The 15,504-nt window shown below is 33.7% G+C and overlaps 1 protein-coding gene across 1 annotated transcript; it reads left to right on the top strand.

Annotated features, from left to right (window-relative positions):
• Positions 1-455: 455 nt before the first annotated feature.
• On the top strand, positions 456-15,421 carry LOC100246656 (uncharacterized). The gene is made up of 20 exons (XM_010664327.3): positions 456-684; positions 1,103-1,255; positions 1,385-1,544; positions 2,384-2,702; positions 3,179-3,316; positions 3,395-3,584; positions 3,695-3,825; positions 5,332-5,544; positions 8,287-8,453; positions 8,806-8,884; positions 10,264-10,788; positions 10,886-11,256; positions 11,561-11,644; positions 11,738-11,842; positions 12,075-12,332; positions 12,570-12,638; positions 12,784-13,011; positions 13,927-14,034; positions 14,662-14,775; positions 15,006-15,421. Exons 1-20 carry the CDS (start codon positions 582-584, stop codon positions 15,289-15,291), a joined length of 3,801 nt encoding a protein of 1,266 aa, XP_010662629.1. The 5' UTR covers positions 456-581; the 3' UTR covers positions 15,292-15,421.
• The last annotated feature ends 83 nt before the right edge of the window (positions 15,422-15,504 follow it).

The raw sequence follows: 15,504 nt of genomic DNA, 5'->3' as shown, positions 1-15,504 counted from the left end.
CTACATAAAAAAAGATCCACATTTTTTAAATATTTAATACAGCCATTCTATTGAAAATACCTTTTATTAATTTTCTTAAATTTCTAATTCATTTCTACGTTTGATTTCTGAAATATTTTAAGAAAATAAAAAAATAATAAAAAAATAATTTTCTCGTATTTAATTTCATAAAAAATCAAATATATTTTAATTTTATCAAAATATTTATATATTTTAAAATTAGTTAATTTTTATATAATAAAAAATAAGTAAAATGAATATATAAAATTTAAATTTATTTTTAATTTCCTTTCTTTTACATTTTTATTTTATTTTATTTCGCTTATATTTTTTTTTCAAAATTTTCGAAAACCAAACAGCCTTCAAAATAGAAATTTTTGTCTCCAATTAAGATGCAGCCAATAGTTTTCTGCCACATCACCAATTGCCCTGATTTTTTCCAAGGCCGCAGACTGCCGAATACGTCCCAAGAAAGCGCGGGAAACTTTGCATCTGTTTCCGCGCCATAGTTACCCTAGCAATAAACTCCTCAAAATCGGAAAAAAATTTACGCTTCGAAACCCTAATTTTGATCTCAAGAGATGGACATGGAAGGCTTGTCCGTGATCTGCGCTGGTCTGGGATCTATCGATGAGGACGATGGTGGGAATCGGATCGGCTACGCGAAGACCGACTATTGTTTGGGTATGAATTTCTGTTTGGTCGGTGAGAAAGTGTCGGAAGAGAGAAGAAAGTTAAGAAAAATGAAGTTTGAACATCGAGATTTTATGTTATTTTTGTTTTTTTTTTTCTTTTTCTTTTTCATAGTCTTCGGAAATTGAAATGTACCCGATGTTTGGTTTCTGAGAAAATAGGGGAAGTACGAAAATTATGACATTTTTATGTTTTTTTGGTTACTTGACAATATACGATCGCCTCGATTAAGCTAAATGGCTGTATCTCAGAACTGCGAATTCTTTTTTGTATTTCTGACACTTTTCAGCAATTTTATTGAAAGATACTCCGAATTTCTTTAGTTTCTAACTACATTGGCAACCAAATAAGCGGGATTATTTTATCTCATTATATGTTCTTTTTATTTATTTTTCCAATTCATTGGCAGATAATTTAAAGGATTTGTTGAGATTTCTGAGGCGTGATGATCCGCAGTCAAGATCAGTGTTCAAACAAGTATGCAAATGGAACACAGTTTCCAAAGATTTGATACCAATAATTGAACATTGTCAAGATGATCGCAACTTGGTGTTAAATGCTGGTAAAGGGCTCTTTATACTTCATTACATGTTTTTTTTTTTTTTTTCAATCAGATTATACTTCATTACATGTTAATTCACGAAGTGCCTATAATGGGTTTTATTTGTTGATTGTTCTTTTTATATTGCAGTGAAGGTTTTGGTGTTTCTTACAATGCCTATTGAGGCTTCATCCAATGATATTTCACAACAGATAGAATATTTATGGGGGTTGAAGTCTTCAATTACACGCAGCAACACTATTGCGGTGGTTATGTCACTTCTTGAGAGCCCATTGGAAAATTTGGAATGGTAAGCAAGACTTTTTATGTAGTTTCCTTCCCCCATTCATGGGTTCTTGTGTATTAATATCTAATTTAGTCAGTTCCATATTTACATCATAATATCCTTTAATTACCGAGAAGCTTTTTGCAATTGCCTTATGAGGTAAAAGCCTCAGTTTATCTCTCTTGTTGGCAGTGTCCATTCTCTTGAGTTGGAGAAATGAAACACTATACCTCTCAGGAAACACAGAACACTACCTTGGGTATACCTTGACCATGCTTGCAGAAATGTATTATTGAAGCAGCAAAAGATAGATATTATCAAAGTACACATGCGAATCAAGAATGACCTTGGCAACCGGAAACATTGGATAAAACTACCCACTAATAGCATAAGATCCTTTATAATTGGGAAGAGGTCTCAGGCGTTTTCCTCATTCAGTTCATTATTGTTACTAAGATGACTACATTTGAGGTCTGATTGGTTCCATGCCTTGGATGAAAACTTTTAATCTAGGAAAGTGACTGGCAATCATAAAGCATTAAATTGGTTATTTGGAAAATTAACATATACCAACCATTCTTGATCGCATGCTTATGTAATCAGTAGGATGTAACTGCAAGTGTTCATTGAACAACAAAATGGCTGGTAGATTCTGTGATTAGATCAGATTTGTTTTCCATTTCTTTATTCACTGCTTACATGCTTTAATCTGAACGGGCTAATTGTTTATGCAGTTGGATTTGGCAAGCTTTTTCTTATTGTTATGGGCTTAAGTTTCTGTGGATTTTTTTTCATTTTAGGTACTCTGTTATCATTGTTTTATTTATGTGCTTTTGGTTTTTGACTAATCCTATGCCACACAGTGAAGCATTCACAGAGGATGACTGGAAATTGGTCCAGCTTGTTCTTACTTTGTTTCGGAACATTTTAGCTATACAAGACATCTCATTGCAGCAGAAGGCTGGGGAATCTGCCAGTCAATTTTTATCCCTGAGAGACAGATTTTTGGAACTATTGTTCAATGAGAATGTGATGGACTTGATCTTGGTTATTACCCAGAATGTTGGTGGTTCTTCCAAATATTTCCGTCAAGATAACCTGCTTTTATTAGAAATTTTCCATTACATATTTATGGGTCAAGAGCCAGAGTTGCTTGCTAAAGCACATCTAAATTGTTCCAAGGTTGGTTTCTCTTTATCTCTTTCAGCATCTTTTCTGGTGACACTAAAAGTTTGCATTACATTGGGAAAAAAAATTTGAGCAAAAATTGAGAGAAAACACGGTGACAAAGTTAAATTTATTAGTTAATAAACTTTGATAGGGTCATACCAAGTTGCATTGACAAGGCTCTAGGTATAATTCTGGAATATCAATTGAATGATAGATCAGCAGCTAATTTGATGTATAATAATTTTTTTTTCTTTTCAAGTCCATAAACTGTTGAGCCTCATCACACCTGCTTCTACTTTCTCAGTTTAGAAGCCATTGATCTTATGGTTTATAGCTTGGTACTAATTATAGCTTAGTTGTTGGGTCTGATGTTTAGTTCTCATTGATTATTGATGTCGTCTTTCTCAAGTTATTTGATTGGTGTAAAAGAACCATGTTAAATCAAAGGTGTGTTGTAATATCTTATATTCATAATTTTTGATTTTCAGGTGGATGGGGACACCAAAACTTCACTTAATGGTCTCAAGTCCATAATAGAAGAGGAGGAAGAAAAAAGAAAACTTTTGAGGATACGGAAGTTAAATCGTTCTTCACAATTTTGTGGAGCCTTTACACGGGTTACCATGGTATGAGGCTAATTATTCCTGATGCTTCTGATGCTTTTTATCCTGAATTCTAGTAACATAGGTGTTTTCTTCCAACAGGATGGTTCAAAAACGTTTTTCAAGGGAAATCCAACTTTTACTTCTCATGATAAGTTTCTTAAACCTCAAGTTCCACGGGGTCCATTAAAAAAGATTGTGTGGGATCATGGAAGTTTACCTTCAGCGAAGGATAACATTCTGGAGTTGGTCCATGATTTTGTGAACCAGTTTTTGTCAGGAGGCTATAATGGTATATCTTTTGTAATGAAATGGTCATTGTTTTTTACTTTGTTCTTGCTTCTCTCGGTTTTACATTATTGTGCTGATACATAGTCTGCATGTAAATGTGTTGTGTATCAGTTCTGATGCAGTCTATTTGTGAGGACATTGAAAAAGAACATCATGCAATTCAGAACAGCGATGTGGTTGTTTTCTTTCAGGTTTCTCAGTTCGTTACATCTTTCCAATATCACAAGTTCTTGATCTCTAAGGTGAGAAATACATACTATGTATTCATATCATCAGGTTTCTTTTGCTTGGGCATGTGCTATTTTCTCTAATTGGATAATTGGGTAACTCCATTTTTTTTAGTTGTGCTTATGTTTTTTCTCAAAATTTGCCACTTTTGATGGCTAATGTTTGTATACTGTAGTACTCAATGATATGGAGCAAACTTGTCTAAAATTAGTTTTATGTTTTAACTTCTCTATTTTTGGACAACCGAAGCTTATCATCTATATAGCTTGAGGAGTTGCAATCTTGTTATAAAGTAAAAATGATCTGGACCCTTGATGAATGTGAAGGTAAAGCAACTTAACCTGAAGGGGTATGATCAAAGTATATTATATGTCGTTATATCTAAAAGATGAAGGATCATGATTGGCTGAACCTTTCTGTAATGATGATCAGTGTGCTATTGAACATTGAGGAAGTTTAGCTCTTGTTTCAATTTCTCAGGCTGGAAAATTTTCTGCCTACTGAAATTTTGTAATTTTGTTGATATTGCATTTTTTGGGGGAAGGTCCTAACCCAAGATCATCTCAAAAGGAGGGGCTGGTCTCTAGCAAACAGATGCTTTTTATGTTGTGACGATGAGGAGACTATTAACCACATCCTTATTCATTGCCCCAAGGCGAAGGTGTTGTGGAATCTTATGTTTACGATGTTTAGGGTTAATTGGGTTCTTCAACTCACAGTTAAAGACATTCTTCTTGGTTGGTCTGATTCCTTTGTAGATAAGAAGCGTGGTAAGATCTGGCGGGCAGCCCCCCTTTGTTTATTTTGGACGTTGTGGAAAGCAAGAAATAGGATAGCTTTTGACAATGAGGCTTTGTCGATCCAAAGATTGAAAACCTCTTTCGTTTGTAATCTCTTCTCTTGGACTAAGTCGTGTTTAGATGGAGAGCCCCACTCCTTAATTAATTTTGTAGATTGGTTGGGCTCTAATTGAGGGTTGGTGAGTGTTTGTTTCCTTGTGCTTTTGGTTTTTTGGGGCCTCTCGTGTATACGTCCTGTATGCTTCGGGTTGCCTTCTTGCTTCCCTCTTTTTAATACAATTTTTCTGTGTTTATCTATCAAAAAAAATGTGGAGATATTGTAGATTTTGCACATGGAAAGGTTGAAAATATTCAGTTCTTTTTTGAGGGAAAAATTGAAGTTTGTTTCAAAATGATGTTAAAAGATATTGTCAAACTTTTTTTGTATGCACAGTTCCATTTTGAACATTTTGTCTTAATTAAGTTGTTTTTAATCAATACAGTTTCCATTGATATCCATTTCTATGTTTTCTAATTTTTTTTTTCTCAAAATGCTCTTTGAAGATATTGTCAAACTTTAAACCAAGATATTGTCAAACTTTAAACCCTTGATTCCCTACTAGAGGCTTTTGTATATGCAATTCCATTTTGAGTGTTTTAATTAGCTTCAATATTTCATCTCAATTAAATGTTTTTTGATCCATACAGTTTCCTTTGATGTGAATTTCTATATTTTTTCAGCCAAATAGGGGAATGGATACATCTGAGACATTTGCCAATGAGTATGCTGATAGTACATTTTTCAAAGGCGATATATGTGGACCAATTGCAGCAACAATGAATGAGGCCATGTTTCTGCTTGTAGTTTTGAAGTGGCGTAATGCATTTGATGGCTTGAAGGAGACAAATGACTACAAGTTTCTGTCTGCAGCAGGGTCCCTTATGAAAAATATGGTAACTTTTACTTCCTTTTTGAACTTAATGTTTTGGCATGCTAGCTTTGATTATGTTAAAAAATTAGTGCAGTTTAAAATTATTACAAAAGTAGCTTAAGAGAATACTTTGCCTATTTGATTAGATTTTTTTTTTGGTTTTCATTCTCAAGGAAGGCAGAAACCAAGTTTGAAAAACCTGTTTGCATGTTGTTATTCTATTTTCAGTTTTTGGAAAGTTGACTTTAGAAAAGGGGAAAAAACTGAAAACATCAATTTGGGGTTTTTAAAATTTTGTTAATAAAAGTGATAACACTTTTTAAAATATTGAAAACACAAAAATAAACAAAATCACATAAAAGACCTTGAGACCCATAATATTAAACAAATATGAATATTCTGAATATAAAAGGAATATAAATACGAACAAAATAGTAGGGGTATAAGTAAAACCGAAAAAACCGAAAAGATGATCAAAATCAACTAAAATTGATCATATTGGTTCGGTTTTCAATAACCATAAGGTTAGTTTGGTTTGAGAATTTTCAAAACCAATTTGTTGGTTTGGTTTTCAGTTTCCTTGCCTCCAAACCAATAAAAATCAAACCAAACCAAAAGATTTGTATGTAATTGTTCATTTTTTGATGAGTTTTTTTATATTAGACTCTATTAAAGTAATTCACTATTCTTAGACTATGGTTAAATTAATTTTTAAATGTATTCATTATATTTTGAACTAAAAAATTTAAACATATTTTGAATTTCAAATCCAAGGGGTTTTAGTTAGTTTTAAAAAAAGGTTAGAACTATGACCTTAATCAAACTTGGTTTGATTCAGTTTTTACATCACTAAAAGGTCAGTTTGGTTTTGATTCAAGCATAAACTGACTATGTCAGTTCAACTGCTTTTTTCTCCAAAAACCGATTGAACCACACTTTTTCACACCCCTACAAAATGGTACATGATAAGCTCATATATATTTGAAATTAAATATTATCTTTTTTAATAAAAGTAATTTGTTTTATTTATTACACTATAGATGATTATAAGCGGATATATTTTATATTGTTAACTAATTCATTTTAGTTGATTAATTGTAAGCATATTAGAACATTTTATTACTCTGTTTAAAAATAAAAATATAGCAAAGAAAATGAAAAAGAATAATCAACAAATGCAGAATAATAATAATGTCACATATAATAAGATATTCTATGCATAAAATATAACACATTATATATTACTACTCATAATAACACATAATAACAGTGCATATATCATAAACTATTTAATAACATTATCCTTAAAAAATAATATATTTTAGAACATATAAGTATATATATTATATGATATTTCAATTATATTTACTTTCAACCTTTTGCACATGAGCAACAACTCAAAATAAACAATGTTTTGTAGATTTCATCTTTGAAAACTAGCTTTTACTTTTCTTAATGAAATGCATTTTCAAGAAAAAAAATAAGTACAACTGTTTCCTGACAATGAAAATATTTTCCAAACCAAGAGCATCCTTAAATTTTCATCTTCACTTGCATGATTTGCTGGGGGCAGAGATGCTTATTTTATGTAATTCCCGTTTCTTTTTCTTTAAGATCACAAACAGGAAAGAAGATGACCTATCTTTTTACAACTGGGGTTGGGGTCACCTTCCATAAAACATTTTATCTTTGTTGGTCTTTTGGACAACAAAGTTCTTGAGTAAAAAAGATACTGATTTTGAGCATGTGTTTAATTTTTGTACTATCTGTAGGTAGAGATACTTTGTTTATTAATGCAGAAACCCTGTTTGGTGATTTATTTGGAAAAACACTATTTTGTTTTTTGGCATCAATTTTTTTGATGAGACATTGAGAATTGAAATAAAGTCCTGGAATTTTATACTGTTGTTCAAATAAATAAATTCAAAAGCAGTTGGAATATAAAATTTCAAGCCTTCTTTTAAAAAGACTACTGGAGAGACATGTGGGATGTCATTATTGTGATTTTTTTATTTCGTTTGGTCTTCTCTTAATGAAATTGTGAAAAATTAGTTGTTTGAAAAGAAAAGAGAAGTATGCTTCAGGGCCTTGTGATAATGATTTTCGATCTATTGCACAAATATGCAGACACCTCAGTGGTAGAAGCAAAATGAAAGGAAGTTTTACCATTATTATCTCCTAATAAGCTAAACTATACTGTAGGATTAGTTTTTTATGTTGTGAAGATTCTGGAAAAGAAGACCTGTTGTCCATGGAAGAACACAGGGATGCCAGAAATGTCCCCAAAATCTATACACCGATGTAGTTTTGTTTCTTGTGTTTGTCAGTGTCTATGTTGAAAGTAAATAGGATCCACAGGTTTGAGTTGAGTGTATCCAGGAGAATATTGAAGAAAAAAAAATAAAAGGTCATTAATTATTCCATCACAAGAAAGGTATTGAATAATCCTTGTTTTGTCAAAATTTCTAATTAATAAGGTGGACTTATTTGTAACTGGCCAATTTTAGTTAGACATGTGTAGACAGATGTATTAACAGTTCTCAAGCAGATGAATAATGGATGGTGAAAGTGTCCTACACATCATAGAACATCAAGCAAGGTGCAGGAGTTCCCTTTACGTCTTGGGATCTATATTGTTAACACATGCATCTCAAATCTCATTATTTGTGTTTTCTTTTGGGAAGTTTTTATTGAGGGCAGAATAATAAATTTGCATATAGCTCTGAGATATCTGTCTAACCTTGCTGGTTTTTCCATTTTGCAGATTCGCATGTTAGATTTAGTGCTTAAACTATCACTGGAAGATTCTAAAGAGCCTCAAACAGCTCGAATCCTTCTTTACAAGTTATTTTATGACCAGACTGATCAAGGGATGACTCATTTTCTCTTGAATCTGATCAAATCCTTCGACTCTCATAAACAACCCAAAAGGTTCCCCTTTGATTTCAACAACTTAGAAGTTCATTGTTGATGACGATGTTGTTATATTTATTATTACTACAACTAATTTAATGAGCAATTATTGTTATTATTATTTTCGTTATCTTATAACACCATCATCTGGTCAATAGTGGAATATAATGTCATGACTGCATTGAAATTCTTAACCAAACAGAAAATGGAAAATTGTACTATCTATTTTAAAGCATTATAATCAATATAGGCATCATGATGATGAATCAAGTCAACCTTGCCCTTTCATTTTTGTGGTGATGAATGCATTGAAGGAAAGTAATATTTCATGTAGGGATCTAGACCCGACTAATTTTATTATTCTGGTCAGTGATCTTGCAGATTTGGTCGAAATGATATATATAGTTGTACAGCTTATGGAGAATCTTCAGGCTCACGGAACATTAAGGGTACGTTATGTTTTCTTTTGTGGGCTAATCTTGAGTGGGGAATCTGTTAATTTGAGATTATTGTTTATAAATGGAAAAACTACGCCTATGAATTCTAGCTGACATCATGCATATGGAAGTTGAAAACACCATTAAATGTCTAAGACATCTTTGCTGATAAAAGTGGGCTGAGTACATAATGTCTGCCCTATTCTTTTTGTTTGTTAATACAAAGTGCTTACTGCTGTATAAATGTCTATATACATTCATGAACTCAAAGTTAACAATATCCAAGTAAAGTGATCATTGATTTCCTGTAGTAATTTTTGGCTAAAGCATTAGGTTTATGTGCATATCATGAAGTCTAGTTGGTGATTTACTTGTTAAACATGATGTCAGGCAATACATATACCTTTACCTATACTGTAGTGTCAGCGACTAAACATCTGTATGCGTTGGGATTTTTGCTTCTAAATCTCTAATGGAGCCTGCTGATATTTCTATATCCCCCTCCATACTTTGCAATTTTGCCTATCTAGACCTGGAACAGAATTTCCATCTCTGCTCACCCTTGTGGGGGAGTGTTGATAGGGGGTCTAACCTTTGACTCCTCTTCTGAGATCTTGCAGAGCCCCCTGAATCAGGTTTTAATGGCTTATGTTTGACTCTGGTAAGTCAGTGAAAATTTGGGGTTGCTCACCCATACAGGATAAAGAATATCGTCCTTTATGTTGAGCAGGACAGACTTGAAGAGTACTGAAGACCATTGCTTGAAGCAGTTTTGGTGCTTCTCTCTTCCTCTCTCTCTCTCTCTCTCTCTCTCTCTCTCTCTCTCTCTCTCTCTCTTTCTCTCACCTGAGGTTCCCTAGTTATCTGTTCAATCATGTGGACCCAAATAGGGGTGGAACCCACATGCCAAATAAATGATGCCCCATCCTCTTGGCCAGGTCACCTATCTATCTATCTATTATTTATTTATCGTTTTGAGTTTTCACATTCATCAGTTCTAATTTTTATTTTATCTGTTGATTTTTATTCTTGCAAGGCAAATACACTTTGTTTCTTATCTTGCTTGAGTGCCTTTTTTGTTCTTCTGTATAATTTCGGCTTCTTTGGAAGTTTGTAATTTATGTCAAGTTTTGGTTTGAGTGTAGTTTCTCTTGAAAAGCTGGTCCCATGCTTGGAGAAAGGAGGGTTGTGGTAGGTGGATGCCCAATGCAAAAATATAGTCACTTTATGAACAAGAAATCCTTAGTAATTTGAGTTTAAGGCTTTGTTGAGTTAATCTAAAATCAGTATAATGTATTATGCTATATCTCTAAGACGATGGATTGTCAAAGTAGGAAATGTTTTTGTTATGATGATCCACATTTATTTCTTGTAAATTCTTTTGTGATTAGGTTTCTAGAAAGTCAAGAAAGGGGAGAAAGAAGAGAACATTGAGTGACAAGAATGAAAATGAAGGAGAACATGGAGATCATGGTGTCATTCAGAATGAAATTGGTGTCTCCAATTGTGGACAATCTGTAGATCTGAACATGTCGCAGAAAGAAAGCTTAGAAAATTCGATTTCTGATGGAAGACAAGAAGCCGTCATACAGATTGAGCCTGAAATACCTGTGCTTGGGACAGGAAACCTTGGAGGCAGTCTGCCACATATGGACGTCCAAAAGGCAAAAAATACTACTGATGATCTTCATTATGGAACTGATGATTCTTCGGGTGATGAGCAGGCAGCTGTGGTTGATGAAGTTGATTTTAAGGTGTCTACCTTGGTTTCTGCTTTTGCAAATAACCATGTTATCCAAAATTTATGTTGGTTGCTTAAGTTTTATAAGAGCAATTCAACCACGACAAATCACTACATTATATGCATTTTGCGGAAGATCTGTGATGATTTGGAGCTCTCTCCAATGCTATACCAGGTTAGAACTCAAAAAACATCTTATTTAAGAATAGTTTGCAGCAATGAGGAAAATGCAATTCATATGTATATATATTTTTTTTGACTAAATTTTGCAGTTATCACTCCTCACCATATTCTACAATATCCTGTGTGAGCAGAAGTCATGTCCATGCAAGGATTATGAAAATATTGTTTGTTTCCTGACAAATTTGGTTAGAAAAATGCTAAGGAAAATGAAAAGTCAACCCCTTCTTTTTGTGGAAGTTCTCTTTTGGAAAACCCGTGGAGAATGCCATTACATCACTTCCCAATCTTTATTGCATGAACTTGGAAGTTTGAAGAAAGAAAGTGGAAAATGGGGAAATATTTCAAGGCATGGAGAAATTGGCTCAACAGAAGGCAAGGGATGGATGCACAGAAGTATAGCAGATGCTCTTGGGGAGGATGAAGCTGATGTTGTCATCTCTCATGAGCCTGTATATCAAAAGTAAGATGTGTTTATGGAGCTTTAGTATTCATGTTATTATTGGTTCTTGAGTTTTGCAGTTTATTTTTCCTTTATGAATTTTATAAACATTAACTAGGATGCTCTAGCAGAATGTTTAACATCTTCAATCATCCATAGATAGTCTGATCTTATTTAGAGATTGGTGTTTCTTTTCATAAAGAGGGAAAAAAGTATTTTATTTAAGTTTCATGATATAATTGGAATGGTACAAAAATACTACTAATGCTTAGTAATCAAGGAAATAATTTACAAGTGCTACCATCCTTTTTTCTCTTGGGGACAGAAATGATGATAATTTTAGTGAGGCGGAGGAAGGCGTCACTCCTATTTCAAGTAGCAAAATCGATGGGAAGACAAATTCTGATAAGTATGATGTTCAACAGTAAAAGCTTTGAAAAACTACTTTTTTCTTACATCTCATGGTTTAGAAAGTCCTTGGTTGATGCTTTCACTGTTGCAGTGTGGGGCATTATGCGGAACATGAGTCTGAAAGAGTTTCTAAAAGAAAGAGAAGGCTTGTTCTCAGTGCTGAGGTGGAGAAAAACATTAAGGATCTCTATGAGAAGTAAGTGCACTTGCATCCTACTGTTTTACTACCAGTAAGTATTGGATGTAAATGTAGTTATCTGAATCATACTGAACTTAAGGTCTGACAATTAAGTGATTGCAAGTCTGTTTTGGTTTTTCTAATTATATAAGTTATGCTTGCATGGTTTTATAGAATCAATTCTTATTTTATTCAGCAGTTTCTGAAATAGTTTGCATGGCATCCATTTTGACAAATACTGCTGCTTTAGATTCAAAGATGATAGACATTGTAGCCGTCTCATTGCGGAAGCCCTTGATCCTGATTGTAAAGTTTCTCCAGTCCAAGTTTCCAATAAGCTTAAGCAGCTAGGTTTGAAAATTGCACCAAAGAAAAGGATGCTCCAAGTTGATGTACCTTTGTCTGATAGCACTAATCAACTAATGGAAGAAGCTAGAGCAGTTGGAGAAGAAAGTGCTCATCTTGTTTGCTCAAACAATTCAGAGGGAAGTTTAGTGAGGAAATCTTTGTGAGTATTTATCAGCATCATACATTTTTAACATTATTTTCATATACTCTTTGTTATGAGAGCAATTTTTTGTGCACAATTGGGGTTTGAGCTCTTGCTTTGGTAGTTGTGAAATTGCAAATTGTTTTTTGAATAAAAAGCACAAGCTTTTGCTTGTTCCTGAATGTGGAATCTTAATTGAACTATTTTCTATTTCATTTTTGTAAGTAAATTTGCTAATTATTGCTATTTTCTTAGGCATACAAGAAAAAGAGTACGTGCCTTCAGCAAAGATCAGGAGGAAACGATTAGAGCTTTATATGAACAGTGAGTGTTTAATTTTTTTTTTTTGGTGGCATATACATGTCTCAAATTTGATTTCCTTTTGCATGATTGATGCCAACTATTGTGCTTTTGGAGCTATTGATGCTCTTTTTCTCTTTTAAATTAAGTTAGATTTGTTTGCTTACAGGTTTAAAGGCCATAAAAGGTGCACCTACATGATTGCAAGTGCTCTGGCTGGTGATGATATTCTCACGGCTGCCCAAGTTTCCCGTAAACTTAAGCAACTTGGCTTACATGTTCCTCGACGGAAAAGAGCTGAAGGCAACATGCATTTGAGAGATGAGGATCTTAATGACTTTGATACAGCCAAAGCACAGGATTCTGATGATGAAACATTGTTGTCACTAAGAAAAAGGTTACTATATCTTTATGTATTCTATGTGATTTTGCAAATGAAGTTTGTTTATATGCAATTTTTGTCACATACTTGCATCTCTATGGTTGTACACTTGTAGCACATCTACCTGCATGTGTCAAGTTCTGGATTTTATGGAAAAGCACCACTATACTTTGGCGATGAACTCATAAATTCATTATAATATTCAAGAGTTTATCCAGCTGACATGTTTTTGACTAAATGCAACCCGGTGGTCATTCACTACCATAGGTTGGCCACAAAATTTTCAATTTTTTCATTCATTTGGGCCTATTTATCAGTTCATTTCTGGCCAGAAAATCTCTCATTCCATCAACTCAATGTTTGCTCTTTACTGGTCCAGACCTGGTCATCTCTGGTACTCATGTATGGTTTCTGTTTCTAGGTTCTCATGAGTGCATTGATTGCTACTTTTTTCTTTCTTTTCTAGTTTTTTTTTTTGTTCTTGCCTCAAGTCCATCTTCTCACATTCTGTTCTCCTTGCTTCTGAACAATTTTTTTCTTGATTGCCCATCATTCTGTACCTTCAGGCACAATAAATCTCCTGCCCCCCTTAAGAAATTTGTGCAACAATATGCATCAATCAAACAGTATCCCAGAATCATCTCCCAGTTCATGTTAGGATTCATGTTTTAGTTCATTTAGAGATTTAAAATAGGCCAATTAAGAATGAATTTGAAAATAATTATCTAAGACTTTCTATGTAGAGTGGTAGAGTGGAACGGTGGAAAGGATATCTAATAGATTTCAGGTAGTGGATAAAGGTTTCTTTATTTAAAATATTTCTTCTCAATATTGATAGATTTTCTAAGGTGAATCAGTCATGTTTCTTTTTTTTGGGTAAGCTTATTCAGCTTTATGATTTTTTAACTAAAATCCTGTCTGATGTTTTAGGAGCAAGAAGGAGAATCACAGATTATTGCGTGAAGAGGTACCAGAACAGAATATTGAAGGAAAACTTATGCAAAGTTCCGATGATGAAACCCTAAGCTCTGTTCTGAAGTATCTCTCTCTCTCTCTCTCTCTCTCTCTATCTCTATCCTCTTATCTCTCTCCAAAAGCACAAAAACAAACAATAAGGTGTTTTTCTTGTGTAATCTGCATCTTTGTTTCTTCTTTCTAAGATTCAACCTTAAATGAAAATTAAATTATTGCATGTTGGATTGATGAAAACCTGCTGGTGATGCCCTCCATTTCTGCATGAACTCTAGTTAGCTCAGAGCAAATTCAAGCAAACGATGTATGTGCACAGATCGTGGAATTAATGGTATACCATTACAAGTAACGCATTCCCTGATTTCATAATGGGTACATGATGCAATTTTCTCAGTTTTGCAATAGGGTGTGTTTCCTGGTATCAGAGAACACAAGTGATGCAATCATGGCTACAATCACTTTTTTTTTTTTTTTTTTGGGAAATATCATGAGATTGTTGATTAGTACCATTCCATCAATCCATTGACATACAGTACTATTTGGAATGTAATTATGTATTCATTCTTTATCTTATGAATTCTTGATTCGAACATCGTGTTAAAAAGCTGCTCAAATCGGCTTGAATGATGACTATCTTTTCCTTTTCATTTTGTCTTTAGCTAATATCTCTCTTGGTGTATCTTTTGGACACAGGAAAACTAGGAGACTCCCTCCAAAGTTGGATGAGAAGCGTACAAGCACTTCAAATGGGAGATTAGGGATTGATGATCCCTCTGGCAGTGTAGTTGCTAAAGATGTCACGAAAAGGTATGGTATTTGTCATTCGAAATCCCTTAATGCCGGTAATAGAATAGCTTGTGGAATTTTCTTCTTGTCCCTAGAATGCTGAAAACTATCATTCAAAAAATTTTGGAAGTGATAATGATATATTTACACAATAAATATTTTGAGGAAGAATTCATACATAGTTGCAACTTATTGTTGAGCCTGGTTTTTTCTTCTGTGTGGGGCCTAAACCTCTAAACTTTGATTCTTAGGGATGGACACACCCTATCCGATGAGTTGGAAGTTGCTGGAATTGAAGATGATGTTGCTTTCAAGCATGTCAGCTTGGATGACAATTCAGAAGATGAAATTATGGCCTTTAGTAGTGAAAAACAGTTGGGAGCTGCATCCGCCAACAATAGGGATATCTCACCACATCAACAAGTGGCTGACGAGTTGGCTGATTCGGGGGATGACATAGCTTCTAGTGCATTACCAATAAATTCTACAAGTAGAAGAAAGTTGAGGATGGTAATTGATTTCGAGGATGATGAATAAGTATTATGATTGGCTAGGTTTGTCTCTGTTAGTGCTTACTTTATAGTTAATGTGATCTTTCATGTACAGATGCCCCATGTTTTGTAAGTTCATTTTTGTCATCTATAAATGGGATTTATTCATCCTCAAAGACTCTGCAGAGTAAAGATCAACTCAATGGCTATAGATTTTTTTTTCCTGGAATTTTTTCATGGGAGGTTATTCTCGACTCTT

The sequence above is a fragment of the Vitis vinifera genome, chromosome 16, assembly GCF_030704535.1.
Source record: "Vitis vinifera cultivar Pinot Noir 40024 chromosome 16, ASM3070453v1".
NCBI lineage: Eukaryota > Viridiplantae > Streptophyta > Magnoliopsida > Vitales > Vitaceae > Vitis > Vitis vinifera.
Note: the sequence above shows the minus strand (reverse complement) of the source record. Positions and strands in the feature narration are given on the sequence as shown.